The sequence below is a fragment of the Phalangium opilio genome, unplaced genomic scaffold, assembly GCF_054372755.1.
Source record: "Phalangium opilio isolate 3A_F unplaced genomic scaffold, DU_Popi_V2 ptg000077l_1, whole genome shotgun sequence".
NCBI lineage: Eukaryota > Metazoa > Arthropoda > Arachnida > Opiliones > Phalangiidae > Phalangium > Phalangium opilio.
Window position 1 is genome coordinate 10,882,558 of NW_028324185.1, and position 27,005 is coordinate 10,909,562.

The 27,005-nt window shown below is 36.4% G+C and overlaps 5 protein-coding genes and 1 long non-coding RNA gene across 6 annotated transcripts; 3 read left to right on the plus strand and 3 right to left on the minus strand.

Annotated features, from left to right (window-relative positions):
• Positions 1–1,473: 1,473 nt before the first annotated feature.
• LOC149658459 (uncharacterized) lies at positions 1,474–2,215 on the plus strand. Its single transcript, XM_089844751.1, has 4 exons — positions 1,474–1,539; positions 1,627–1,753; positions 1,825–1,941; positions 1,995–2,215. The coding sequence occupies exons 1-4, from the start codon at positions 1,504–1,506 to the stop codon at positions 2,213–2,215; spliced, it is 501 nt and encodes a 166-aa protein (XP_089700877.1). The 5' UTR covers positions 1,474–1,503.
• A 1,639-nt stretch (positions 2,216–3,854) lies between these two features.
• Positions 3,855–5,027, plus strand: LOC149658460 (uncharacterized). The gene is made up of 2 exons (XM_089844752.1): positions 3,855–4,411; positions 4,460–5,027. Exons 1-2 carry the CDS (start codon positions 3,855–3,857, stop codon positions 5,025–5,027), a joined length of 1,125 nt encoding a protein of 374 aa, XP_089700878.1.
• Positions 5,028–5,078: 51 nt separating this feature from the next.
• On the plus strand, positions 5,079–5,820 carry LOC149658461 (uncharacterized). Its single transcript, XM_089844753.1, has 3 exons — positions 5,079–5,145; positions 5,211–5,531; positions 5,597–5,820. The coding sequence occupies exons 1-3, from the start codon at positions 5,079–5,081 to the stop codon at positions 5,818–5,820; spliced, it is 612 nt and encodes a 203-aa protein (XP_089700879.1).
• An 8,110-nt stretch (positions 5,821–13,930) lies between these two features.
• Positions 13,931–14,764, minus strand: LOC149658462 (deoxyuridine 5'-triphosphate nucleotidohydrolase-like). Its single transcript, XM_089844754.1, has 4 exons — positions 14,750–14,764; positions 14,261–14,417; positions 14,015–14,191; positions 13,931–13,938 (listed from the first exon to the last, which is right to left on the minus strand). Exons 1-4 carry the CDS (start codon positions 14,762–14,764, stop codon positions 13,931–13,933), a joined length of 357 nt encoding a protein of 118 aa, XP_089700880.1.
• A 3,715-nt stretch (positions 14,765–18,479) lies between these two features.
• Positions 18,480–19,053, minus strand: LOC149658463 (deoxyuridine 5'-triphosphate nucleotidohydrolase-like). The gene is made up of 3 exons (XM_089844755.1): positions 18,810–19,053; positions 18,564–18,740; positions 18,480–18,487 (listed from the first exon to the last, which is right to left on the minus strand). Exons 1-3 carry the CDS (start codon positions 19,051–19,053, stop codon positions 18,480–18,482), a joined length of 429 nt encoding a protein of 142 aa, XP_089700881.1.
• A 5,046-nt stretch (positions 19,054–24,099) lies between these two features.
• Positions 24,100–25,087, minus strand: LOC149658464 (uncharacterized). Its single transcript, XR_016369997.1, has 2 exons — positions 24,645–25,087; positions 24,100–24,560 (listed from the first exon to the last, which is right to left on the minus strand). It is a non-coding gene; the product is annotated as an uncharacterized LOC149658464 (long non-coding RNA).
• Between the last annotated feature and the right edge of the window lie 1,918 nt (positions 25,088–27,005).

Below are 27,005 nucleotides of genomic sequence, written 5' to 3' on the forward strand. Positions count from 1 at the left end.
GAACAAATAGAGAGAAGTGTTCAGAAAATTATGAACTCTTTGGAACAATTCCAGAAAGGTGGTAGCAACTGGGTTTTGAACAAAATTCTGTTTTTACAAGTAAATATCGTATCATATCATCCGCTAAGACCAGCGTCATATTTCGAGCTACCACCGTTTTTGAAATCGAAAAAAGCGTTGCTAAATATTCGAAATAAGGATGAGAGATGTTTCGAATACTCTATTCTAGCAAAATTACATCCTGCTAAATTACACATTGAAAGAGTTAGTAACTACGCGAGATATTTAGATGAAATAGACATGGGAAATATTAAAAGTCCATTCAAAGTGTCACCGAGTGAGCTAATTTCCTTCGAAAAGCGTAACAATTTAAGTATCAATATTTTCGGATTCGAAAAGTTTGTCTACCCTTTGTTCATCAGTGAGTACGAATGTGAAGAACGGCGTCAAATAGACCTGTTGCTAATTTCTAAAGGAAGAAAGAAACATTTCTGTCTTATCAAAAGTTTATCGAGACTTCTTTCTACTTTAACTAAAAAGAAAGCCGCGGCATTTTATTGTCGGAGATGTCTACACAGATTTTCGAAACAAACATTAAGGGATAAACACATCGACGGCTGTAAAAAACACGCGCCGACATTAATAGAAATGCCGGAAGAACAAGAATTTACTTTTAAGAATTATGAAATGAGGGAAAAAATACCTAGATACGTTGTTGCCGATTTCGAATCTATTCTATCTCCGATTGCAGGCCCCGAACAAGATAACAAAGTTTCGCACACGCATAAAATTAATCAGCATATCACCTGCGGTTTTGCATACATCGTTATGAATAGCGATGGTACAACATCAAAACCGTTTGTTTACAGGTACATTTTTTAATTTCCAATTACTTTTAACCGGTTCTAATTGAAGCCCCCTTTAAACATAGGATTGGACGCTGTTAGTGTTTTTCTCGAACGAATGCTAATAGAGGCTGACATTAATAGTTTCATGCTCTCTATAAATATTCCACTAATTATGACGGATAAACAGGAGAAAGAGTTTCAATTTTCAAGTCACTGTAGGGTTTGTAAGAAGAATTTCGCTGATGATGATGATGATGATGACCGACCAGTACGTGATCATTGTCATTTAACTGGTCAGTTTCGTGGAGCGGCGCATTCGTCATGTAATTTGAAAATCAAACCCCCTAAATATCTACCATGTATTTTTCATAATCTCTCCAAGTAATAGTTTGAATATGAAATTCTAAAATAGGATTAAAAACATAACACTATTTTTTCAGCTATGATTTACATTTAATTCTTCAAAAGGCCGGATCTTTCAAAAATGAAAAACTGTCCTGCATCCCCTCAAACACGGAACGTTACATTTCGTTTACGTTTAGTACTATCCGATTTATTGACTCATTTAGGTAAGATATTTCATTATTTTACTCCGGTAAAAGTGATTATAGTAATTGTTTTTAGATTTCTAAACACTTCATTATCCAATCTCGTGATGAATTTGGGTAAAGAAGGGGCGGAAAAATTTAAGGTTCTTAATAACCTATTTGAAGAGGACAAAGCGAAATTGCTATTAAAAAAATTACCGTATCCATACGAATACGTAACTTCCTTGAAGGTTTTCGATGAGACAGCGCTTCCGGATAAAGAAGCGTTTTTCAGTACTCTATCGGATAAAAGTATTGATGAAGAGGATTATGAACACGTGAAATTAATTTGGAATACATTCCAATTGAAAAATATGGGTAATAGCTTTTAATTTCTAACAAGAAAATCTAAAGGTTGATGTTTTTAAAGGATTCATTTAAATATCTAGGTGACCTCCATGATCTATACGTGCTTACCGACTGTGTTCAATTATGTGATGTTTTTAACGAGTTTAGAGACAAATGTTTTCAATTTTACAACCTCGATGTTCTACATTCGTTCACACGTAAGGTGTTGTTAATGTAGTTCTTAAATACTAGAAAGTAATATTTTCAACAGTACCAGGTTATGCCTGGCAAGCGATGCTTTTCAAAACTGGGGTGAAACTAGAGTTATTATTAGACATCGACCAGTATCTCTTCCTAGAATCGGAAATCCGTGGAGGAGTTTCTATGATAACGCACCGATACGCCGCTGCTAATAACCCGCTTATTCCTCAAACATATGTTAATGATAAACCAACGAGTTACATTCTCTATCTGGATTGTAATAACCTGTGAGTTACTTGTCGATTTTTAAAAATAATTACAAGGGGTTAATGTTAGTCTATCATTTCAGATATGGAACAAGTTTAAGCGATTATTTACCAATTGATGGTTTTAAGTGGGTCCCCGAATCGGAATTAAATAGTTTAATGACAAAAATCCCCAAAATACCTAATGATAATAATCTAGGATACATCATCGAATGCGACCTTCTTTACCCCCCGGAAATTCACGCTTTTACATCGGATTTCCCTTTGGCTCCTGAAAGGTTGAGCGTTCAGGTTTCCCAACTTTCACCATATTGTCAAGATGTGTTAGCAGAATTTAACATACCTCCTAAAGAATCAAACCCAAAATTAATTCCCAACCAAATGTCTAAAACGAAGTATGTTCTCCATTATAGAAATCTAAAACTTTACTTACAACAAGGTATGGTCTTAACTAAAATACATAGAGCGTTAGAATTCAGACAAGAGCGTTGGCTTAGACCGTTTATCGAATTCAATACCGAACAGCGGAAGCTAGCGCCAGACGAATTTACACAATCATTGTTCAAGCTAATTGTCAATTCGTTATTTGGTAAATCAATGGAAAATTTAAGGAAAAGAATAGTATTTCATTTAGCTCACACGAAAAAAACATTGTTAAAGAAAGTTAGTCAACCCTCGTTTAAAAGTGTGACGGTATTTAACAAAGATTTAGTGGGTGTTTCCATGCGCCCCAAAAAAATTACTTTAAATAGACCAATTTACATAGGGTTTTCTGTTCTTGAATTATCAAAACATCTCATGTTCGATTTTTACTTCAATTTCTTAAAGCAAGTATATAAGGATCGTGTGAAATTGTTATTCACCGACACTGATTCATTCTGTATTGAAGTTCAAACGGAAAACGTGTATAAAGATTTAGAAACACACGGTGATAAATTTGACTTTAGCAATTATCCTAAGAACCATTTTCTCTACAATGAGGTCAATAAAAAGGCGTTGGGGAAGTTCAAAGATGAAACTTCGGGGAAGCCCATTCACGAATACGTAGGGCTCCGTAGTAAAATTTATAGTCTTTTGTTGAGTGAAACGGAAGAAAAAAAAACGTTGAAAGGGATTTGTAAAACTGTTGTGAAAAACAAAATAAGACACGAGGACTATAAAAATTGTCTTTTCAAAAGGAAACGTACGTCGGAGACCATGTATCGATTCCAGTCTGAGAATCATGAACTTTATACCTTGAAAGTTCAGAAAGCCGCGTTATCGTGTTATGATGATAAACGGTATATTTTGGAAGATGGTGTTACTTCATTACCTTACGGGAATAAGGATATAGCGGTAAAATAACCCTATTTTGTAATGTGTGATAATAAAAAAAATATTACTAAGATGTCTATTATTCCTAGTTGCATTATTTTCCTATAAATAACAAGTGTATGAATAAACCATACTCATTCAGAATTTGGATCCATGATGTTACGTAAGAGAATTATAATAGTCCCGTCTAAGGTTTCGCGGAAACTCTATCAGGTAGGAGGGTAGTTAGACGGGGGAAAAGGTTTTGGAATGCGAATAAACATTTGAGAAAGACAGTAAAGAGAGTGAATAGACCAAGAAAGGTGAAAGTTTAGGCGCCGATTTTTTTTAGGTTGTGAAAAGGATACGAGATGAAAAAGCGTAGAGCAGAGGAGACACGAAACAAGGGGAAAGATTGGGGGAAAATTCGAAGCATTTATTATAATAGTAAAAGCCCAGGTTCCTACGCTAGTGTCGCTGCTCTCTTTAGGGAAGCGAGGAAGTTTGGTTATAGGGTACGGGATGTTAAAGAATTTCTCAAACAACAAAATGTTTATACTCTACACAGACCAGCTAGAATTAATTATTTGAGACCGCGAGTTATTTCATTTGGTATTGATCAAATTTGGGGTTTGGATTTAATTGATATGCAAAGCTTAAAAAGGTATAATAAAGGGGTCAGATATATTTTAGCTTGCGTGGATTATTTTTCAAAATGGGGTTCGTTAGTTCCGATTAAAAATAAGAGGGTGGAGACGGTGATTCAAGCTTTTAAACATATCCTATTAAAAAGCAATCGACACAAACCTAAATTAGTTACTAGCGATAGAGGTTCGGAATTCGGTCCTCGTTTTCAGATATATTTAAAAAGTAAGGGTATAAAATATTATACAACGTTTTCGGAAATGAAATCGTCCATATGCGAAAGGTGAGGCTTTTTATTAAGGAAGCGTCTAACTTGGGTTTTTTTATATAGATTTATACAAACTATGAAACATCGAATTTACCAGTATATGACAGCGAATAACACGTTTAACTACAATAATGTATTACCGAATTTGGTAAAGGCTTATAACGAAAGTTTCCATAGAACAATCGGAATGAATCCCAATGAAGTCAACAGCGAAAACTCGGCAGAAGTTTGGTATAGAATGTTTGGTAAAATCGATTTCAGCCCCCCTTTAGATTCAGAAGATATATACGTGGGAAACATTATTAGAATTACCAAACAAACAAACGTGTTTAATAAAAAATTCAAGCCAAGATGGAGTGATGAACTATTTAGAGTGCTCAAGGTTTTGAATACGCAACCGAGGACCTATAAGATTGAAGATCTGAATTCTCGGTTGATCGAGGGCACTTTCCTTCAACCGGAAATGCTAATAGTGGGGAAAGATTTGAATGATTGCGTTTTCCGTATTGAAAAAATTTTAAAAACGCGTAAAAAATCCGATGGTACTAAAGAACAGTACCTTAAATGGTATTCGTATGACGAATCCTTCAACTCGTGGATTAGCGAAATCGATTTAATAAAGAAAAGATAATAATCATGTATAAATATCGGACACGGAACATCATTCCATCCATTATTAAAAATGAACTCGTGCTATCTGAAGTTTCGTCATCCTAGCAACTACGCTATTTACGGACCCAGTTTATCAGGTTACATCAATTTCGTTGTTTTTATATTTAATACGATAGTTATTAACTTTAAAACTTTATTTCAGGTAAAAGCACGTTCGTTTTTAAATTACTACGTAATCACGAGTTTTGCATAACTTCGAAAATACAGAGAATAATTTATATGTACGGTTCGTATCAAACCGAGTTTGAAAAGTTACTAAAGGAACTTCCAATTTTGGAATTTGTTAAGGGAATCCCCGATGATCTTGAAAATTTACTAGACTGTAATGTAAATAACTTGATTATTATCGATGACCTTCTAAACGAATTGAAAGACAATAAAACTGTCGGAAATTTATTCATTAAAAATGCGCACCATAAAAACGCCAGCTGCATATTATTAAGTCAAAATATGTACAAGCAAGGTTGTGTATGGATTTTATTTGCATATATTTTATTACCGTACTTTGAATATGTCTAATTTTTAAAGGTTCTGTAATGAGAGATATCAGCCTGAACACGCATTATTTAATTTTGAAGCGAATGATGCGTGATAAGAATCAGATTGCTACGCTTTCGAGACAGGTCTTTCCCAAAAAACCCAATAAATTACTGTTGGCGTATGAGGATGCGACTAGTTTATCGCCGTACGCGTATCTAATTCTGGTTAAGAGGACACGGAATTTTGGAAGATCTACCGATGATATTTTATAAATAGCTATATTTAACAATTAATTTCATCATTATGTCGAGAACTTCGAGGAGATTTAGTAGTCTAAACGGCCTTCCTCTAAGAGGGGTAAATTGTGTAAACGATCCGCAACTTAAATTCATATGCCAACTATCAAGCAACTTAAAAAAAGGAAATGTTATCATAGATAATAAAACAAGGAGAAAATTAGTCAAGTACAGGAATTTGATACGTAAACTAGCTGATAAAAATATTTCGTTAAAAAGAAAGAAGTCTCTTCTGAAATTGAAACAACACGGAGGTTTTTTCCCGTTAATTTCCAGGCTTCTACCGAGCATTATCAGTGGTATTTCAACATTACTCGGACAATGAATACTCTTCAAAAATTAATTCTCGTCCCATATGATCAAATTCGATCAAATCAAGATCTAATTAACAATGAAATGACGGACCTTGACCGGGAAATGTTCGCGGTAATTCGAACAAAAGGTCTTACATCGAGAGAAAAAACTCGACGGTATCAAGAATTGCTTCAAAATTATCAGTTTTCTAAAAAACACATTGTTCCGAAAACGGTTAGCGTTAGCAATCTACCATCAACCAAACCGAATATACAATCGTCACCTCTAATTATCCATTCTAACCCTTCCACCTATATACCCCCTCCAACTCCTCCTCCTCCCCTTCAAACCCCAACATTTCAAACTAACACAGTTCAAACCCCCGCAGCTTCGACTTTTACTCCCACTAACGCGAAACCAATCGTAAAAAAATCACGAAAATATAACATCTCGGGTAAAGTGAACAGAAATACCGGTCAAGAACCGATTATAACTAGAAGCCAGACGGAGTTATTGGAAAAGAAGAAACCCCCGACTATGGTTAATAAGAAAACCAGAAAAAAGTTGTACTAGCTTCGCCTCCAATTTTAATTGATTGGGACGATGAAGATTTTTAAAAATAAAATGTTGTAAAAAAATAGACTTTTCATTGCTTGTTTAGTATTTAATTTTCATTTATTTATTTATTCCCATTTTTTTTTTAATTTTAATTTTTTTTGTTACATTCCGCTGCTTTTGCCCTGATTTTCAAAATAGTCTTTAAAAATAAACGACTTGGCCCGTTCGTGCGGCAGAATGAATGTCTCCAACTTCCTCACCTAGTGAAGAAATAAAGGAAACATGGAATAATGATGTAATTAAGCGAGAGAGAGAGAGAGAGAGAAAACACACCTTTATGATGCTATTTTCACCTCCAATTCTTCTAACGAGCCGGTCCAGGTTCGGGTGATAGGAGACGGAGACATCAACGGAAGATATCTCCGGCCTAAGGTCAAACTTGATGACAAAGCCAACGTGTATGGAGCGCACCAAGATCTTAAACAAATGAATAAAAACGTAATATAAAAATGAATCAAGTTGTTAAATTCTTACCTCTAAATCCCTGAACGTGAATTCAGGGAGGTCGTCTCTCAAGGGGATTGGGCCTAAGGTGGCCGTGTACCGTAAGATCGCCTTGATTTCTTCTCCAACAAAAATAGGAGTCACAGTCATTTTCCATCTCAAATGTGGCTATCTCTAGAAATACTATTCGAGAATGATGGTTCTAGAAGGAAGGACCGATACTTTTATACCCACTGGAACGAATAAATTAGTAAAGTATAATACATATACAATCTGAAAGAATTCAATCTCACCTAACTAGTTTCATACGTGGTCAAATAGGATATTAAAAAATACCATAAACTCATGTTTTCTACGATAAATCACGTAGGACTTATTTCCGTAAAATATCCGATATACATTAAAAACCGAAGAAATGACTATCCACTATTAATTCACCCGCAACGCTTAATCCGATACTTATAATCCTTATTGATGTATTTTAACGTTTTTATCGCTAGCTAATCCCACCTCGAACTAGTTTCGTATGTGGGTCAAATAGGATATTTAGTTTCTATGGTAGATCATGTAGGACTTGTCTTCATAAAATATCTGATATACATTAAAAACCAAAGAAATAACTATCCATTATTAATTCACCCACAACGATTAATCCGAAAACACGTCCTCGCATGTAGTTTCGACGTTTATTAAAATGAAGAAAGTTCTTTTCGACAATATATCCGTAATATATTATATTGAACGTGAAAATAGAATAAACTATTTCTTATACAATGTCATAAGATTTAAGCATCTTATTTCCGTCATGAATTCGAAATTGGGTCCGATTTAAAAAAAAAAAGTTTGAGAGTCCAGGAAATCGGAACTAAAATCACATAAGAGGAAAGGTTGAGGTTAGAAGCTTTCATTCTTCTTCAATTAGTCAACGCGTGAACAACGCTAAAAATCGCTCAAGAATCACTATTTTGGTAATTGGATGTTTTTCATTTTACCGAATATTCTGTTATATTTATATAGCTTTATATAGTGTTAATGATTTGCTTCCAATTACAGCCTGGATCTTAAACAATGTTGCAGCTTATTTCCACCACGAATTCGAAGTTGGGTCCGATTTTTTTTAAAAAAAAAAAAAAAGGTTTGAGAGTCCAGAAAATCGAAACTAAAATCACATAAGAGGTAGGTTGCAGTTGGAAGCTTTCAGTCTTCTTCAATTATCCAACGCGCGAACAACGCTAAAACTGGCCCAAGACTCTCTAATTTGGTAATTGGATGTTTTTTCATTTCACCGAATAATCTGTTATATTTATATAGCTTTTTATAGTGTTAATGATTTGACGTCCAATTAGAGCCCTGATTTTTACAACATGGACGTAGCCGATCCCGTGTTTCATGACAATAAAAGTGGCTTTGACATATTGTTTAAAGCGCCATTAGGATCAACATATAGAAAGAAAGATGGAACTTTGGTCAAATACGCTACTATTTCCAGACAAAACAACAATGGGAATATGTTCTTAAACATACGCTCTTTCCGTTATTCGTCCGAAATCGGAAGATGGTTACCAACACATGATGGTGTAGTTTTGACCGACACACACATCGCGAAATTTAATGAAGCGAAAGAAAATATCAGACTTTCTAAATCATTTAGAGGTCATAACAATTTACTTTTGACACCCGCTCAATTAATTTACCCACTGCCGGACCAAAATAACGATGGAGCGTGGTTAACTGTTTTAAACGCGGGTGTTGAACATAATGTCGCTATAACACGTCAGAAAAAAAAATCGTGTAGTATAACCGGGATAATGATGACCCCTGACGAATGGAATTATTTAAAATATTTAATTCCAACTATACATTTCATATTTTTCCCACCTAAATTGACGGGGGACTTTGAAGCCCAACAAACGTTGACTTTTCTCCTCATAAGGGAAATAAATAAAATAGCGGAGACTTCGTGTGTTGGTTGTCAAAACTCATACGAAAACCAACTGGGCCATCAGTGTGTTACCCTAGATTGGAGTGATAGGGTTTCTTCGTTCTATGATCAGGCCGTCCAAAGTTTACAGATGAGCGAAGTATTAAATTATATTAACTTTTACCAAAGAGTTTTAAGACGCGCTCCCGGAAACGCTCAAGAAACTATCGACATTATTAATAGTTTGTTAAAGTTAGAAGACTTTAAAACCGACCTCATGAACCAAAAAAATAAACAAGTTAAAATTTCTTCTCGCTTCTTCACTAGTTATGAAGCTGAAATTAAGTATTAATTACCATTTTCAATTTTTAATCGTGTTTTGTAAGTTTGTTGGTTTTATAACAACGTAATTATATTTTTGATATTACATTTGCAATTCGGGGCAAAATATCGGTTTTTATTTAGGTCTTTTAATCATGATTCCCCTTGTGGAAAAATTTTGGTGTGTCTGTTTTATATCAATAAACATATTGAAATCTATATATGACGACTCTTTTTATTTATCCTGATCATAAGATGATACGACTCTCATCATAATGGACGCGTTTTATATTCATTGTATATCAACCGCGTCTTTGGATGTTTTCAATGACAATTCTAGTAGTAAGTTTAAGATTTTATTACCAAAAGAAATACATTTACACGGGAACTATGAATGTGGGTTGAAAGAGTTGATAATGCCTTTGCAATATGAAAATGTCCCGGATGACTGTACCCATTTTCACTTAGTTTCATCTGAAAAAGTTATTGAAAATTCCTCAACACACGTCATGGACTGGGAAAAATTTGGGAAAGGTAAACGGTCCGCGGGGGGTATGAATTATACTGACTTTTAGAGGAATGGCTTCACAATCTCGGCTACAGTAATTCCGATGGGCGATTCAATTTTAGACTTTTTGAAAGTAAAAGATTTACTACAGATTCGAATTCTAAAGAGATTAAAACCATAATGAAAATGTACGCTGAAATTGAAGTTTCAAATGGGGTTTTGGTTAAATTTAGTCCTGAATTGGCTAAATTATTACGGTTTAAGAGTAAAGAGGATAATGAGGGTTGGGTCGTGTTTCGGGGGATAGTTAGGTCTGATGAATTACCGCATGTTGAGGACATGGAACCGGGGGTAATTATAGACTCTGAAACGTCATTAATTTGCGAAACGCAGAAAATTTCCCACATAGACGAATCTCTCGAACTCAATATCACACCCGGCTACTATGTTAGTATAGAAGAGATTTATAACTCCATGATCCAGGTAATTCCCCGTGAATTTAGAAATAAAGTAACAATATCTAAATCGTATGATGGGAAAACACGGATAGCTACTAGCGAACCCGTCTCTATAAAATTCCCCGAATCACACAATAATTTGGCGTACATTTTAGGTTTCAGTTCGGATCAGATTAACGTGAAACTCGAAGGTCTAATTCGATCAAACCAGGTACACGATGTACGATCCGGTATTCAAAATTTCCTAATTTACTCATCTCTAGTCGAAGAAAGCTTATACGCCTCGACAGTGGCTCCTATTTTACGAACCGTCCCCGTCCCGCGAAATCTCGAAAGGGAGGAGGTTTTAGTGAAGAGTTACGATTTCCCCGATAATTATCCCTTAAAATGTAATTCTTTCGAAGCTATAGAAATCAATATTAGAACAAGTTACGGTGACTTTCTAAAATTCTTAAAAGGCAAAACCATTCTCAAACTCCACATAAGAAAAAAACCTTCCTCTTGAATCTAAAAAGGCTTGTCTTTCCATAAACCTATTTAATTCATGAATGACTCATAGTGTGTTCGGTACATAAAAATCGTAATGGATTCTAGCGACAATCCTTATATAATATACTTTTCACGATACCATAATAATAATAACAACCAGACTGGAGGGGATTTGCCATATTTTAGTTCTGTACCGTATTATCAACACGGTGGTTCGTTCGGTTCGGTTTTTCGATCACTATTTTCATTTTTAAAACCCATTTTTAAAAAATGAGGCGCTACGTGCTACTTCGAATGTGTTAGGGTATTTGGCCGAAGGCGCTAACTTCAAAGAAGCCGCTGTTAAACGATTGAAAGAATCGGGGATGAATGTTATAAATTAACTTCAATCCGGGAAGGGCGTATATAAAAGAAAAAACACGTCGTAGCACCACATCTTATCCTAAGAGAAAAAGAACCAGACGTCTTCCAGACTACTTGGATTAAAAAACAAAAATGGCCTATAATACCACGTTACTAATGAGCTCGCTCGATTTTTTTCCGAACCGGCTACGAATAATTGTTTGGACGCGAGTGAATGCGTTTTAATAAAACCATTGAGTAATTCATTTACCGCCGGAGTTCCGTTTGAATTCTTCGTACATGGTTCAGCCGATCATTATCTAAAATTAGATGATACTTTATAATCAGTAAGCTTTAAGGTAGTTAAAGCCGACGGCGATAACCTTCCTAACGACGCTAAAGTGGTCACTGTTAACAATTGTCTATCCGCTTTATTTTCTAATTTAGATGTAGCCTTGAATGAGGTCAGTTTGAGTAGCGGTCTACCGACGTATAGTTATAAAGGGTATATAACAGATCATCTCAATTTCAATAGAGAAACCAAACGAACTCAAATGTCGACTAGACTATATACGCATGAAAATGAAGGTTTAGATATTGATAACTTTTTTAACTCTACCACCTCAAACGGTTTAAAAAGGAGAATCCAAGCTATATCTCAGTCGAAAATTGTAACTGTTTTCGGCCCAATTTATCATGAACTGTTCAATTTGAATAAAGCCCGATTAAATGGGGTTTCGCTTCGATTAAAATTTAATCGAAACCCCGATGAGTTTGTTTTAATGACACCCTCGACCAATAACGATCAATATAAAATCGAAATTGTGGATAGTAGTCTATATGTTAAAAAATGGAAATTAAACCCCGATTTGGTTCTCGGTCACATGTTAAAGTTAGAACATAGACCGGCTGTCTATAACCTAAACCGCAGTGAGGTCAAATTTTTCACTCTACCTCAGGGGACTATCGAAACGTACAGAGACATGGTGTTTAATGGTACCCTACCCAACAGATTAATTGTTGCAATGTGTAAGTCCACTAATTTTAATGGTAATATACACACATCGCCTTACACATCCAAACATTTCGGTCTCACTCACTTAGAGTGTATAATAGATACTCGTCGGTATCCTTCCCCCGCATTTACCCCGAACTTCGCTGAGAAAAGATATCATAGAGAATATCTCAGCTTATTCACGGGATCTAATAATTATAATATTAATTCCGGATCGAATATAACATATGACGAATACGTTAGTGGAAATTCATTTTTCGTCATCCCTCTAACCGCCGAGGAACTAGGGGGTTTAGAACATTTAGAGCCGATTAAGACGGAATCTTTACAGTTACTTTTAAAATTTAAAGCGGCTTTAACTGACGATATAACAGTCATTTTATTATCCGAATTCGAATCAACATTGAAAATATCCAGGGACAGAGGTATTACGTATAATTAGACAACCCCTCATAACCGAGGAAAGAAAATGGATACCCTACAGTTAGAATGTATTCTTTCCAAAATTTGCGGTAGAAAATTTTACGGGGTTTCCCTTCCAATTTCATCGCTAAAAAAAGGAAAGGTGATTACTATATAGTTTTTAACAATCAAACGAGTGATCAGCCTGGACAACATAGGATTAGCTTAGGTGTCAAAGCTAATAAAAAAGGGGGAAAAGCGATTTTTTTCGATAGTTTTGAGTTAGGACCCGAATCGTACAATTTGAAAATACATCATCTAGCGCGTCAGTTTCAAATACACATGAACAAATTCAAGACTTTAGATCTTCAACATGCGGACTATACTCAATTGATTTCATTCATAAAATGCACAAAGGGTGGAGTCTGAAACGGATTATTAAATCCTATACAACATATCCTGTTTTAAACGATATTCTAGTTTGTTATTACGTTTATAAAATACTAAAAAGTTTTAAATATTTTAAAAAAAATACCGTAAAGCGTCGTTGATTACTAGATTTTGTTATAAGAACCATCTACTCTATCACTTCGAATTCATTCGGGAAAAATGCATTACATCGTTACATACACACGTTTTGAGGGGAGAAATGAATTCCAGTACATGGTAATCTATTGTCTTCAAATGCCATGTATGTTTACCATATACTTTGAACATGAAACGAGTGAGAAAGGAAAAATTGCTCGAATAACGAAACAAAGACCTCCATTTGATGAGAAGATGATTCGGACGAGGGATTTTGAGTACGAGGAGCAGGAAGAAATAATTGGAAAAATTATTTACCCCGCAAGTACCATCATTCTTGAAAATATCGGAGATGGAGAAATTTTCAGTCGTTTGGGTTATGGACTTAATGCAACCGTAGCTGAAACCCTCAAAATGCCCAGCCCACCACAACTACTGGAGGAAAAGGCGAAATTGCTCGTGGATAATTACTTACTTTGGGTGATGCGACAAATGAATGATATTAAAAGCCCGGACAGCTTTTACCACGAACATTTATCTTTAGTTTTAATGAAAAAACAAATTTGTTGTTCATAATCCAAAGTAAACAAATTTGATGAAAATATTTTTGTCTTTATTTATTTAACACATTACAAGTTTTGTGGATAATTAATATTAAGTGGTTCATAAAGTTTTATTAGATTCTCGTATGAATTTAAATTCGTTATTTTCCAGTTGAGCCGAAACCGTTCATCCCTCTGGCAGTCTTTTCAAGAGACTTGAGGGGAGAAAATAAGGTTATACTCCAATATAAAGTTGTTTTCAAAACGTGTAGTTTTACCTCACATACTAACAAAACAGGGGCACAATAACTTTACAAATGAGTTGAGCAATACGATCTCCCTTCTCAACGATAAACATCTCGTTTGAATTATTAAATAAGATAACCCCAACGTTACCAGTATAATCTCGATCTATAACTCCACCTCCGATGGAAATTGAGTTTTTCAACGCTAAACCCGAACGTCCGGCTGAAAAATTTAATCAACTTTAAAAAGACACCCCTTTTTAGGATGATGGTTTGGGAATTAAAACCATACCAATGCGGGCGTAGCAATTTGAAGGAGCACGTATTTGAAGATCTGTTTCTATCAACATAGTGGATTGAGCAGGAATTTCATAATTTCGAGGAGAATACAAATCAAGTCCGGCTGAATTTGCAGACCCTCTAGTTGGAATAATCGCTTCTTGAGAGAGCTTAACAACTTCCAACGTATTCATTTCAACGTTTGTAGCGTAAATACAAATTTTCCCATTTTCTCGAGAAGGATGGTATTTATACATAATCGTGAGATAAATTTTCTTATGTCTTGTATTCCCAGAGGGTTTTTTTTCTTTTTAATTCACATCCCCTCCTCCTCTAATACTTTAAAAAATAACCCACATTTTAGTTTTTATAGGTCAGGAAATCAAACCTAATTTTACCACTAACACCCCCCGGATCCTTACGTCATAAAAAAACGGGATGCTTTTTATTAGCCATAGAAAATACATAGTAGGGTTCCCTATGGGAAATAACATGGTGGTACTCTGGAAAACTGCATAGGTTTAACATGGTGGTTCTTGGGTTAGGACCCCCCTTTTCTCACTACTCATATGGTTTTCCCACGACCAACTTTAACTTTAACTACATACGGTGGTTTTTCTGCTCTACAAGGAATATAGAATAAAATAAATAACCTTTTCGTTTCGATACTAAATTTTAACATAAGAAAATAATATATATATTATTATCTTATGATTTTAAAAAAATTACTCTTTTCTGGGGTGACTCTAATATTATTATGATTGAAATGGAAATTATTTACCGAATTAAGCCATAATTTAGGAACCACAGTTTTTGTACTTCCTAGCTGAAACGGATGAAAACTGAATCTGTGAAAAGCAGTTACTGTTAACCTGTACTCTGCTATCTTGTTTCTCAATAACCGGCCCGAGCCAGAGCCAGCGCCAGCCAGAGCCCCAGATCTTACATCAACACAGAGGGCAAAGAATTTGGAAATTTGACCACGCCCACCACAGAATTTTCAACAGCAATTTTAAAGATGGATAGTTTTCTTTCGTACCATGATGAATCGATCGCACTCAATATCGAGCCTGGCTACTATGTTACTACAGAAGAAGTTTATAACTCTATGATGCGGGTAGTTCCTCATGAATTAAGAAATAAAGTAAATATATCTAACTGCTATGATGGGAAAACACTGCTAGTTACTCACGAACCCGTCTCTATAAAATTTCCCGAATCACACCCCAATTTGGGGTATCTCTTAGGTTTCAGTTCGGACCAAAATAATGTGAAACTCGAAGGTCTTACTCGATCAAATCGCGTACATGATGCACGTTCCGGTGTTAACAATTTCTTAATTTACTCTTCTCTGGTAGAAGAAAGTTTGTACGCCTCTTCAATGGCTCCAATTTTACGGACCGTACCCATCCCGCGAAACCTCGAGAGGGAGAAGGTTTTAGTGAAAAGTTACGATTTCCCAGATTACTATCCTTTAAAATGCAATTCTTTCGAAGCTATTGAAATCAATATTAAGACTAGTTACGGTGACTTTCTAAAATTCTTAAAAGGAAAAACCATTCTTAAACTTCACATAAGAAAAAAAGCTTCATCTTGAATATAAAGAGACTTGTCTTTTCCTAATATCATTTAATTCATTAATGGTACAAAGCGTATCCGGTTCATAAAATTGTCAATGGATTCTACAAATAATCCATATGTTATATACTTTTCCCGGTATCATAATAATTACCACACTGGGAGTGATTTACCCAATTTCAGTAGTATCAACACGGAGGATCATTTAATTCGATTTTCAGATCCCTATTTTCATTTTTAAAACCTATATACAAACCTATTGGTCATGTTTTAAAAAATGAGGCGCTTCGTGCCACTTCGAACATATTAGGGAATTTAGCTGAAGACGCTTACTTCAAAGATGCCGCTGTTCAACGATTGAAAGAATCGGGGATGAATGTGTTAAATAACCTCCAATCTGGAAAGGGTGTATATAAAAGAAAAAAAGACGTCGAAGCACCACATCTAAACTTAAGAGAAAAAGAACCAGACCTCTTCCGGACTTCTTTGATTATAAAACAAAAATGGCTAATAATTCTACTTTACTAATGAGCTCGCTCGATTTTTTCAACGAGCCCGCTGTAAATCATTGTTTGGAGGCGAGTGAATGCGTTTTAATAAAACCTATGAGTAATACTTTTGCCGCGGGAGTTCCGATAGAATTCTTCATTCACGGTTCAGCCAATCACTATTTAAAATTAAGCGATACTTTATTATCAGTAAGTTTTAAGATAGTTAAAGCCGACGGCGATAACCTTCCTAACGATGCTAAAGTGGTTACTGTTAACAATTGTCTATCCGCTTTATTTTCTAATTTAGATGTAGCCTTGAATGAGGTCAGTTTGAGTAGCGGTCTACCGACGAATAGTTATAAAGGGTATATAACATATAAACAACGACTTTATTTTTAAGTACCATGGTGAATTAATATACCAATTTCAACGGAGGAAACACATGGATAAAATCACATGGTGTATAATGGTACCCTACCCAACAGATTAATTGTCGCAATGTGCAAGTCCACTAATTTTAATGGTAATATACACACATCGCCTTACACATTCGAACATTTCGGTCTCACTCACTTAGAGTGTATAATAGATACTCGTCGGTATCCTTCCCCCGCATTTACCCCGAACTTCGCTGAGAAAAGATATCATAGAGAATATCTCAGCTTATTCACGGGATCTAATAATTATAATATTAATTCCGGATCGAATATAACATATGACGAATACGTTAGTGGAAATTCATTTTTCGTCATCCCTCTAACCGCCGATGAACTAGGGGGTTTAGAACATTTAGAGCCTATTAAGACGGGATCTTTACAGTTACTTTTAAAATTTAAAGCGGCTTTAACTGACAATATAACAGTCATTTTATTTTCTGAATTCGAATCAACATTGAAAATATCCAGGGACAGAGGTATTACGTATAATTAGACAACCCCTCATAACCGAGGAAAGAAAATGGATACCCAGCAGTTAGAATCTATTATTTCCAAAATTTGCGGTAGAAACTTTTACGGGGTTTTCCCTTCCAATTTCATCGCTAAAAAAGGAAAGGTGATTACTATATAATTTTTAACAATCAAACGAGTGATCAGCCGAGACAACATTGGATTAGCTTGGGTGTCAAAGCTAATAAAAAAGGGGGAAAAGCGATTTTTTTCGATAGTTTTGGGTTAGGACCTGAATCGCACAATTTGAAAACACATCATCTAGCGCGTCAGTTTCAAATACAAAATAAACAAATTCAAGACTTTAGATCTTCAACATGTGGACTATACTCAATTGATTTCATTCATAAAATGCACAAAGGGTGGAGTCTGAAACGGATTATTAAATCCTATACAACATATCCTGTTTTAAACGATATTCTAGTTTGTTATTACGTTTATAAAATACTAAAAAGTTTTAAATGTTTTAAAAAAAATACCGTAAACGTCGTTGATTACTAGATTTTGTTATAAGAACCATCTACTCTATCGCTTCGAATTCATTCGGAAAAAATGCATTACATCGTTACATACGCACGTTTTGAGGCGGGAAATGAATTCCAGCACATGGTAATCTATTGTCTTCAAATGCCATGTATGTTTACCATTTACTTTGAACACGGAACGAGTGAGAAAGGAAAAATTGCTCGAATAACGAAACAAAGACCTCCATTTGATGAGAAGATGATTCGGACGAGGGATTTTGAGTACGAGGAGCAGGAAGAAATAATTGGAAAAATTATTTACCCCGCAAGTACCATCATTCTTGAAAATATCGGAGATGGAGAAATTTTCAGTCGTTTGGGTCATGGACTTAATGCAACCGTAGCTGAAACCCTCAAAATGCCCAGCCCACCACAACTACTGGAGGAAAAGGCGAAATTGCTCGTGGATAATTACTTACTTTGGGTGATGCGACAAATGAATGATATTAAAAGCCCGGACAGCTTTTACCACGAACATTTATCTTTAGTTTTAATGAAAAACAAATTTGTTGTTCATAATCCAAAGTAAACAAATTTGATGAAAATATTTTTGTCTTTATTTATTTAACACATTACAAGTTTTGTGGATAATTAATATTAAGTGGTTCATAAAGTTTTATTAGATTCTCGTATGAATTTAAATTCGTTATTTTCCAGTTGAGCCGAAACCGTTCATCCCTCTGGCAGTCTTTTCAAGAGACTTGAGGGGAGAAAATAAGGTTATACTCCAATATAAAGTTGTTTTCAAAACGTGTAGTTTTACCTCACATACTAACAAAACAGGGGCACAATAACTTTACAAATGAGTTGAGCAATACGATCTCCCTTCTCAACGATAAACATCTCGTTTGAATTATTAAATAAGATAACCCCAACGTTACCAGTATAATCTCGATCTATAACTCCACCTCCGATGGAAATTGAGTTTTTCAACGCTAAACCCGAACGTCCAGCTGAAAAATTTAATTAACTTTAAAAATACACCCCTTTTTAGGATGATGGTTCGGGAATTAAAACCATACCAATGCGGACGTAGCAATTTGAAGGAGCATGTATTTGAAGATCTGTTTCTATCAACATAGTTGATTGAGCAGGAATTTCATAATTTCGAGGAGAATACAAATCAAGTCCGGCTGAATTTGCAGACCCTCTAGTTGGAATAATCGCTTCTTGACAGAGCTTAACAACTTCCAACGTATTCATTTCAACGTTTGTAGTGTAAATACAAATTTTCCCATTTTCTCGAGTAGGACGGTATTTATACATAATCGCGAGATAAATTTTCTTACGTCTCGTATTCCCAGAGGGGTTTTTTCATTTTAAATTACATCCCCTCTTCCTCTAATACTTTAAAAAATAATCTACATTTTAGTTTTTATAGACCAGGAAATCGAACTGTCCAGACACAACATATTCACACCACCCCCTGATCTTTACGTCGTAAAAAAAAATTCTTTTTAAATCACATCCCCTCCCTCCTCTAATACTTTAATAACTTACATTTTGGTTTTTATAGGTCAGAAAATCAAACGTGTCCATTTTAGCCCCCCCCCGATCTTTACGTCATAAAATAAAAACGGGGACGTCATAGAAAATACATAGTATGGGTTCCCTATGGGAAATAACATGGTGGTACTCTGGAAAACTCCATAGGTTTAACATGGTGGTTCCTGGTCTAGAACCTAGTATGGGTTCCCTTTGGGTTCCCTATGGGCAATAACATGGTGGTACTGTGAAAAACTCCATAGGTTTAACATGGTGGTTCCTGGTCTAGAATCCCCCTTTTCTCACTACTCAAGTTTAAGGTTTTGCCAATATTATTGAAAATTGAGCTAAATAGGGGAATGGTTTTTATACTTCTACATTCTAATATTTTGTATTTTTGTAACAGGTTTTCCGCAATTTTTTTCTACTAAAAAAATGGAGGACCAAAACTGTGACGGAATGGCCAAGCCAACCGTCTTGATCTTTGAAAATGGGAGTTTTACGGAACAACTGATCACTTATCCCACAAACGTCCAACCCATAGAAACTATGGGTATGGTTCATCAGAACTACGACGGAATGGTCAAGCCAACCGTCAAAAACACTGCCGATGGGCGTGGTACGGAACAACCGACCACAGACCCGATAAACGTCCAACCCATAGTAAATATGGGTAAGGTTCATCAAAATGACGACGGAATGGTCAAACCTCTTTTAAGTCCGTTTCTTTTTTCTTCCTTTCTTTACTTTTTTTTCTTTTTGTAATTTGTTTTACGTTTAGTTAAATTCTGCGCTTTTCTTTCCTTTCACTGCCTTTGGAATTTGAAACCACCAAACGTTTATCACGGAGACTAGCACAACCTTTCAAGGATTTGTTTTCTTTTTCAGATCTTTTGGCATCCCAGGCTGTAATAACTTCATTTGTTGTTCCAAAAGGTTGGTTTTGGTGAATTTTGGAGCAAGCTTTCAGAAATTCAACTTTTAAGTTTTCATCTCTCTCAACCTCGTTTTTTGCAGCCTAAAAATATTAAAAATTATCTTTCAGGAAGAGGAAATAAGTTTATATATTGTAACCCTCAATCAAAAACTTTAACTAAGGAAGAATCTCCCGAGGGCCATAAAAATGAACTAAAGACAACTTATTTTAATAATCCAAAAATGGAAGAATATCTTCTAGACTTTATTGATTTAATCAAATAACTAAGGGATAAAGATCCCGCAAACTACTACGTTAATACAAAACTCCGTCTTTGGAGAGGTTAAATCAAAAAGGAGAGAACTGCTCTCGACCGAAGCAAACTGTAACTAATTCTAACTTGCAAAAATATCGCAGTAAGTAAAGGGGAGTAGTATGTAGCATGGAGGCATAACACCCTGCCAGATCCAACGAGTAGAAACTCCAGGAATCTGGCAGCCATGCTACATCCCCCCTTCGTTAGGAACTTTGATTATATTGAAAAATTCAAAAACAAAACAAATAGGGTACCCCGAGGAACCTTGCAATTATTGGCAGGGGTAGGTATATAGTATCACAAGTATCACAAAAAAAGGAAAAATGTCTTTTTTTTACATTCTGGAGCGATGTCCTTTCTTTGTTCGTCATCTTTTCTCTTATTTGCCAAACGGGCCAATCGACGAGCTTCCCTCCTTTCCAATGCGGCTTTACTCCGTTTGCCAATGATTTTTGATTCCTCTTAGTCGTTTTCAATTCTTTGGGAGGTCGAATTTCCAATTAGAAGCCATCTGCAAGTATACAATATTAATATTGTCTCTTATTGGCTTGGAAGATAAACTCCCATGGGAATATAGAGATAGGCTCCCGGGAAAAACAAAAATGTTCCCTGGTTAGGTTTGGAATCTTATTGTTTTGGAGGTAAACTTGGACCTCATATTTCGACCGAAATCGTTTATTATCAGGAGGTCGATAATAGATATCAACTTCATTACCTCCGGGCTGAACCGTCGCCCTTTTGCACACCTCTCGTCGCCATCCCAATTTAAAAGGTTCTAAATATATATCGGGTAAGGTAGCCCTATTTAATCTAGGAGTTCTCATAGACTCCGATAACGTGGTCGAAGAACTGTCAGACGCACGCAGCGATTGGGATTTCGATTGAGGAATCGGTTCAGGAGCCAAAATTTCCTCCGAAAAACCAGAAGGAGAATGGTGTAATGCCGGTTCCGATACTGATTGTTCAGAAGACGTTGATTTGTGTTCCGGCGTTTGAATTTCTTCTGTAAAACAGGAAGTTGACTTATGTAACTCTGGTTCCTCGACTGATTTTTCATGATCAGACGGGGAAGCCTCCCCTGCCGCAGAAGGCGCACTATCGTTAGTGGGATGATTGAGCTGAAAAGCCCTCATATCGTGGTAAGTATGGAGTAGGAGAGGAGGGTCTTCGAAAAGGGCCATGCCCGATTCACTATCAGAGTCTGTAGGTTGATGTGAATCATCTGGAATTGCAGGAGGGATCTGTTGATCCGCTGCTAGATCTTCTAGAGTACTTGATGTCGACATATGAGGGACATCCGGAATAGCAGGAGTGATCTGTTGATCGACTTCCTGACCGTCCTGAGGTGACGGTGACGTAGAAGTTGATGATGATTCAGATGAAGTAGTTGAGGAAGTCGCCGTAGGAGAGTGGTCTATGGTACCACCATTAGTTGCGGGACTAGGCTCGGGATCATCTGCAACGTTCGATTGTAAAGTGGGGGCATTTTCGGCATTGTCGAAGACAGCTACGTTTGTCCAGTAGAGTTTCAGATGCTCTAGGTTAATTTTCCCTACATTTTGCCCTGAGTTAGCGTCCTCTAACTCATAGACTACGGGAGAATGTTTTGCAACTATTTTAAAGGGACCTGCCCATTTGGGACTAAGGTTTTTCATAAGCTGACCTGTCGTACTTGATAAAGGATGTGTTTCCATCCATACTAGGGTTCCTACCTCATATTCTAGAGGGTCATGACGGAGGTCATAGTATTTCTTTTGGTGAGCTTTTGCTAACTTAGATAATTCATTACTGAATTCTAATTGTTCCTTCAGAACTTTTAAAGCTTTACTACGACCGGGGTCATCAGGGTCCTGAATGGGCTCTTCAATTTCTAAATCCCAAGGGAGACGTGGCTCCCGCCCTAAATTCAAAAAGAAGGGGGATCTTCCCGTAGTTTCATGGGGTGCAGAATTAATTGCAAATTGAAGAAGGTCAAGGGATTCATCCCATCTATCATGGTGATTCCCTACATAGAATGATATTAGCTCGCCTATTACTCTATTTACTCTTTCAGTGAGATTTCCCTTAGGTGTGTAGGGGGTAGTAAACTTTGGATTAATTCTAAAAGCTCTGCAAGTGTGCAGCCAAAGTTTCGAGGTAAATTGTACCCCTCTATCACTAAGGATAGCTTTCGGTGCTCCCCACCTAGTAATAACAGACTTAAAAGCTTGGACACAAGTCCTTGCTGTAATGGTTTTAAGTGGTATCATTTCCACGAATTTTGTCATATAATAAACAAAGACTATTAGGTATTTATAATGGTGTCTACTTTGAGGGAAAGGTCCCATTATGTCGACACTAATCTGGTCCTAAGGACTTGTTATTTCGGAGGGTTGCATTAGCCCTGGTTTTTTTCTATTCCTAGCCTTAAATTCTTGGCATAAAGTGCATCCTCTAACATAATCCTGGACATCATTGACTATAGTAGGCCACCAATATCTATATGTCACTTTACTTAGGGTCTTATCTTTGCCCCTGTGAGCTGATAGTGGGTGGTCATGTAATAACCTCATGGCTTCTAGCCTTAAACGAGGAGAAAAATAAATTTTTTCAGGATAGTTTCTGTAAGGTCTTCTATAGAGAAGATCATTTATTTATTCGAAAAGTTTTTGCCTAACGGGGTTAGGTCCTTGCAAGGAATTAATAATAGGGGAAGCAAAGGGGTCTTCCCTTTGAGATTTTCTTACGTCTTCTATTGTAAAGACTGAATATAAGGCTCTAGGACGAATCTGACCTTCAACAGAATCACTAGAGGAAGTTGAATTACTACCACTGGTAGAATTTTGACTTGTACTACTGCTACTAGTTGGATCTTGGTTACTAGTAGAATTTGATGTAGAGGAGCTAAAGTTAATACTTAAAACGTTTATCGGGGCCCTCGACAAAGCGTCTGCTACTACATTTCCTACTCCTTTTTTATGCTTAATTGTAAAGTCGAATGTTTGAAGGTACATTGCCCATTTAACTAGTCGAGAATTTGGTTCCCTGATGTTAAATAACCATTGTAGACCTTGATGGTCAGTGAGGACATTGAATTTACGACCTTCTAGAAAGGGCCTAAACTTCTTAACTGCCCAACAAATGGCTAAACACTCTTTCTCGCTAGTGGAGTACCTAGTTTCTGCATCTTTTAGTCCTGTACTTGCATAGGCTATACACTGTTAAAAAAAAAGGTATTTTGAAGGCACTATAAATTACCTCCGGGACTTTTTTAGTACCCATGAACGTATTCTATTAGTTGTCTCACAGTGCGGGTATTAAATGATTTCGAAAAAGGTATTTTGGGAAAATAAGGTATGTAATGAAACCTTTTAGAGTTTCAGCGCTTCTAGCGGTATTTTATCGTACCCTGGATGTAGAAAAGGACTTAACAGATCCCTTTAGAGGGATTTTTTAGCTCCGGCCTGCTGATTATTTCTAACAGTACTAGAGTAAAGTAAAATACATGATATAATGCTTCTAGCCCAAATTCTCTAACACTGCTCACTTCACCATTAGCACTAGTAATGACAGCGCAGAAGGAATCTCTGTTGGAATATTATATATAAGCATAAAGAAAAGTTTCGGTTAGGTTTATTTTTATGTTTTCCACTTAATAGGGTAGTGGTTTTCTACCCGATATTTAAATTTCAATCGCAAGCATCCTAGCTAGTGGTTTTTCTTAAATATTTAAATAGATATAATTAATATTAATTATTTTCTTCTACAGTTATGTACATAAGCATACGTTACATCATTTAAATGTGGTACAATTATGATATAAGGTATACATAATTAATATAAAGGTTTGAATCCGAGCGTACGCCTTGAGTCCCCATTCAGAAAATATCCATGAATATGTGACCCTCAATTACTATTATAATGTAACAGTGCCACACCTTCCTTAACAAGGGGTAAGCAAAACTTGGGGAAATCTATAGCGGTTGATCCCTTGCTTACTTTCATGATCCTGCAAGCCTACAGCACAGACACTAAAAGGCGAGATGGATGGCAAAATTTTACACTCGTACTGCGAGCCTACAGCGTAAAAGACGAGATGGAAGGCAAAATTTACCCTCGCGTCTTTCCGTCTCAGTAACATCGAAGTTGTCTATTGCTTACCTTGTCTGAGAATGATTCAAGCCCGTGGTAATTAAGGAAAAGCATACCGGTTTCAAATGTGCCGCCAATATTTCTGATGGCGCGAAAATATAATTTAGACCTGTTCGTGGGTTTTATTTGACACCTAATTCGGTAGCTCAAAATACCTTTAAAAGTATATTTTCGAACCTTTTTGAGTATTAACAGGTACCCTTTTCGGTAATAAGGAGTACCTTTCAAAATTTTAAAGTATTATTCTGACCTTTGTTGCCTTGTTCGGGTTTAAATGATACTTATTTCGGTATCACAAAATACCTTGTAGTCCTCAAAAATACCTTGATAAGAGGTATTTTAGAGTACCTTTACACAACGGTATTTTGTAGTACCTTTATAGGTACGTCTGGGGATGCATCGAAAAATACCTTTAAAGGTACTAGACAGTACGGTTATTTTTTACAGTGTAGGAACTTCTATATTAGCTTGTATTTGGGAAAGAAGGGCACCTAACCCTGCATCACTAGCATCTGTCGTGAGAATGCACGGGGAATCCCTTCTAAGGGAAGCTAAAGGATGAGCTTTACATATTTCTTCCTTGATCTTTTGGAACGCCTGTTGCTGTTCGGTATCACAAATAAATTTCTGATCCTTCCTCTTAAGTTTATTAATGGGGGCTACTGTTTGGGAGTAATGATTAATAAATCTATTATGCCAACCTGCCATCCCTAAAAATATCTGGACTTCCTTAACATTTTTAGGAGGAGAGAATTTCTCAATGGCTTCAATTTTGGAAGGGTCAATATGCACGCCTTTTTCATTGACTATGTGACCAAAATTAGTAGCTTCTTTTTGAGCGAAACGACACTTCTTCAACTGAAGGGTGAGACCCGCGTCCTTTTATATATTTAAGACGTTTTCTAAACACGTTAAGTGTTGATCCCAATCCTGCGTCTCTAAAAATTTCGTCAATTAAACGCTGGAAAGAGCTAGGGGCGTTACAAAGCCCAAATGGGAGTACATTATACTCGTACTTTCCCATGTGAGTCACGAAAGCAGTTTTTTCTCTACTCTTAGGGTGCATTTCCACTTGCCAATACCCTGATCTGAAGGTCAAGGGTTGTAATGAATTTTGGCCTTCCTACTCTTGCTAGCATATCTTCTATATTAGGCAGGGGATAAGGGTCCTTTATGGTAACCTCGTTTAGTTTTCTGTAATCAATACAAAGCCTATAGGGTTTACCCCTTTTTGTTTGATCAACTAAAACTACGGGCGAAGCCCAAGGAGATACTGAGGGTGTGATTATCCCGTCATCTAACATTTCCCTGACGTGTTGTTCTATTATTTTCTTTTTCTGGTCATTGACACGATAAGGCTGAGATTTTATGGGCGACTATTTTCCGTATGAATCTCATGGAAGATTAGTCCTGTTCTTCCTACTTTATCCGAAAACAACTCAGGAAATTTGACGTTGTTCATCAGAGATAGGGGCTGCGGAAACCGCGTCCCTAATACTATTCACAATCTCCTTATCTATGGGATCCTTTTCAGATGGAATAGAAAAAGGGATCATTAAGTTACCCACTAGACATAGTGACGATTTTAAATCTAACTTGACCCTGGTTTCTTCAAGGAAATCTTGACCCAATATAATGTCACTAATGAGGGAAGGAACTATGTAGAATTTAAATTTAAATTGTTTCTCACTTTCGTTTGACTTAAGGGTAAACTCTAGTTCGTGAGAACCTTTTGTAAATGTATATCGGCCATCGCCCCAAACTACACAATCTAATTGTTCATCTTCAGGTAATTCTGAAGAGTTTCTATATTTACAAATCTTCTGCCACTGATCTTAACTGACAAAAGAGGCATTGGCCCCACTATCTAATTTAGCTTGAACTGTCACGTGTTCAAAAGTAACGGGAATGGTAACCCTTTTATAAACTGAACCTTTCCTGACGGATTCAATCCTCAAGGGGAACGCGACACGCTTTTTGTTAGGGGAATTATTTGGGCACCGGGAGAGGGACCACGAGGGATCTCTCCCGTCTGGGCTTCCCCCGACTTGCTAACCTTTTTTTCTTGACAATCGGGTGCCAGATGACCTGGTTTTTGGCAATTATAACATGTGATAGTACGTGTAGAGGGGTAGGACAAGGCCAATTGACGACCAGGAGATTTTGATCTCTGATTATTATATCTAGTAAAGGATCTTTGACCTCTATTAGAGTTGTTAGCCTTAGCTTTGGCTCTAGAGTGTAAAGGTTGTAAGGGATATTCCCATTGGGGAGAAGTAGGAGGATTACAAGGGCTTTGACAATGCCCGGGGGAACACTGACTATGGGCGGAGCCCTTATTAGCTGGGCAAGAGGACTCAGCTGTAACCT

What these genes read in the sequence shown, in the direction of transcription:
- LOC149658463 (XM_089844755.1), bottom strand. Translation starts at nt 19,053, where the DNA reads ATGTATAAATACCGTCCTACTCGAGAAAATGGGAAAATTTGTATTTAC. An exon ending in AAATTGCTACGTCCGCATTG is followed by an intron (nt 18,741 to 18,809) that starts GTATGGTTTTAA and finishes TAAATTTTTCAG; the next exon opens with CTGGACGTTCGGGTTTAGCG.
- LOC149658461 (XM_089844753.1), top strand. Translation starts at nt 5,079, where the DNA reads ATGAACTCGTGCTATCTGAAGTTTCGTCATCCTAGCAACTACGCTATT. An exon ending in TTACGGACCCAGTTTATCAG is followed by an intron (nt 5,146 to 5,210) that starts GTTACATCAATT and finishes ACTTTATTTCAG; the next exon opens with GTAAAAGCACGTTCGTTTTT. An exon ending in TCAAAATATGTACAAGCAAG is followed by an intron (nt 5,532 to 5,596) that starts GTTGTGTATGGA and finishes TAATTTTTAAAG; the next exon opens with GTTCTGTAATGAGAGATATC.
- LOC149658460 (XM_089844752.1), top strand. Translation starts at nt 3,855, where the DNA reads ATGAAAAAGCGTAGAGCAGAGGAGACACGAAACAAGGGGAAAGATTGG. An exon ending in AAATCGTCCATATGCGAAAG is followed by an intron (nt 4,412 to 4,459) that starts GTGAGGCTTTTT and finishes TTTTTTATATAG; the next exon opens with ATTTATACAAACTATGAAAC.
- LOC149658459 (XM_089844751.1), top strand. Translation starts at nt 1,504, where the DNA reads ATGAATTTGGGTAAAGAAGGGGCGGAAAAATTTAAG. An exon ending in AAGGGGCGGAAAAATTTAAG is followed by an intron (nt 1,540 to 1,626) that starts GTTCTTAATAAC and finishes ACTTCCTTGAAG; the next exon opens with GTTTTCGATGAGACAGCGCT. An exon ending in ATTCCAATTGAAAAATATGG is followed by an intron (nt 1,754 to 1,824) that starts GTAATAGCTTTT and finishes TTAAATATCTAG; the next exon opens with GTGACCTCCATGATCTATAC.
- LOC149658462 (XM_089844754.1), bottom strand. An exon ending in AAATTGCTACGCCCGCATTG is followed by an intron (nt 14,192 to 14,260) that starts GTATGGTTTTAA and finishes TAAATTTTTCAG; the next exon opens with CCGGACGTTCGGGTTTAGCG.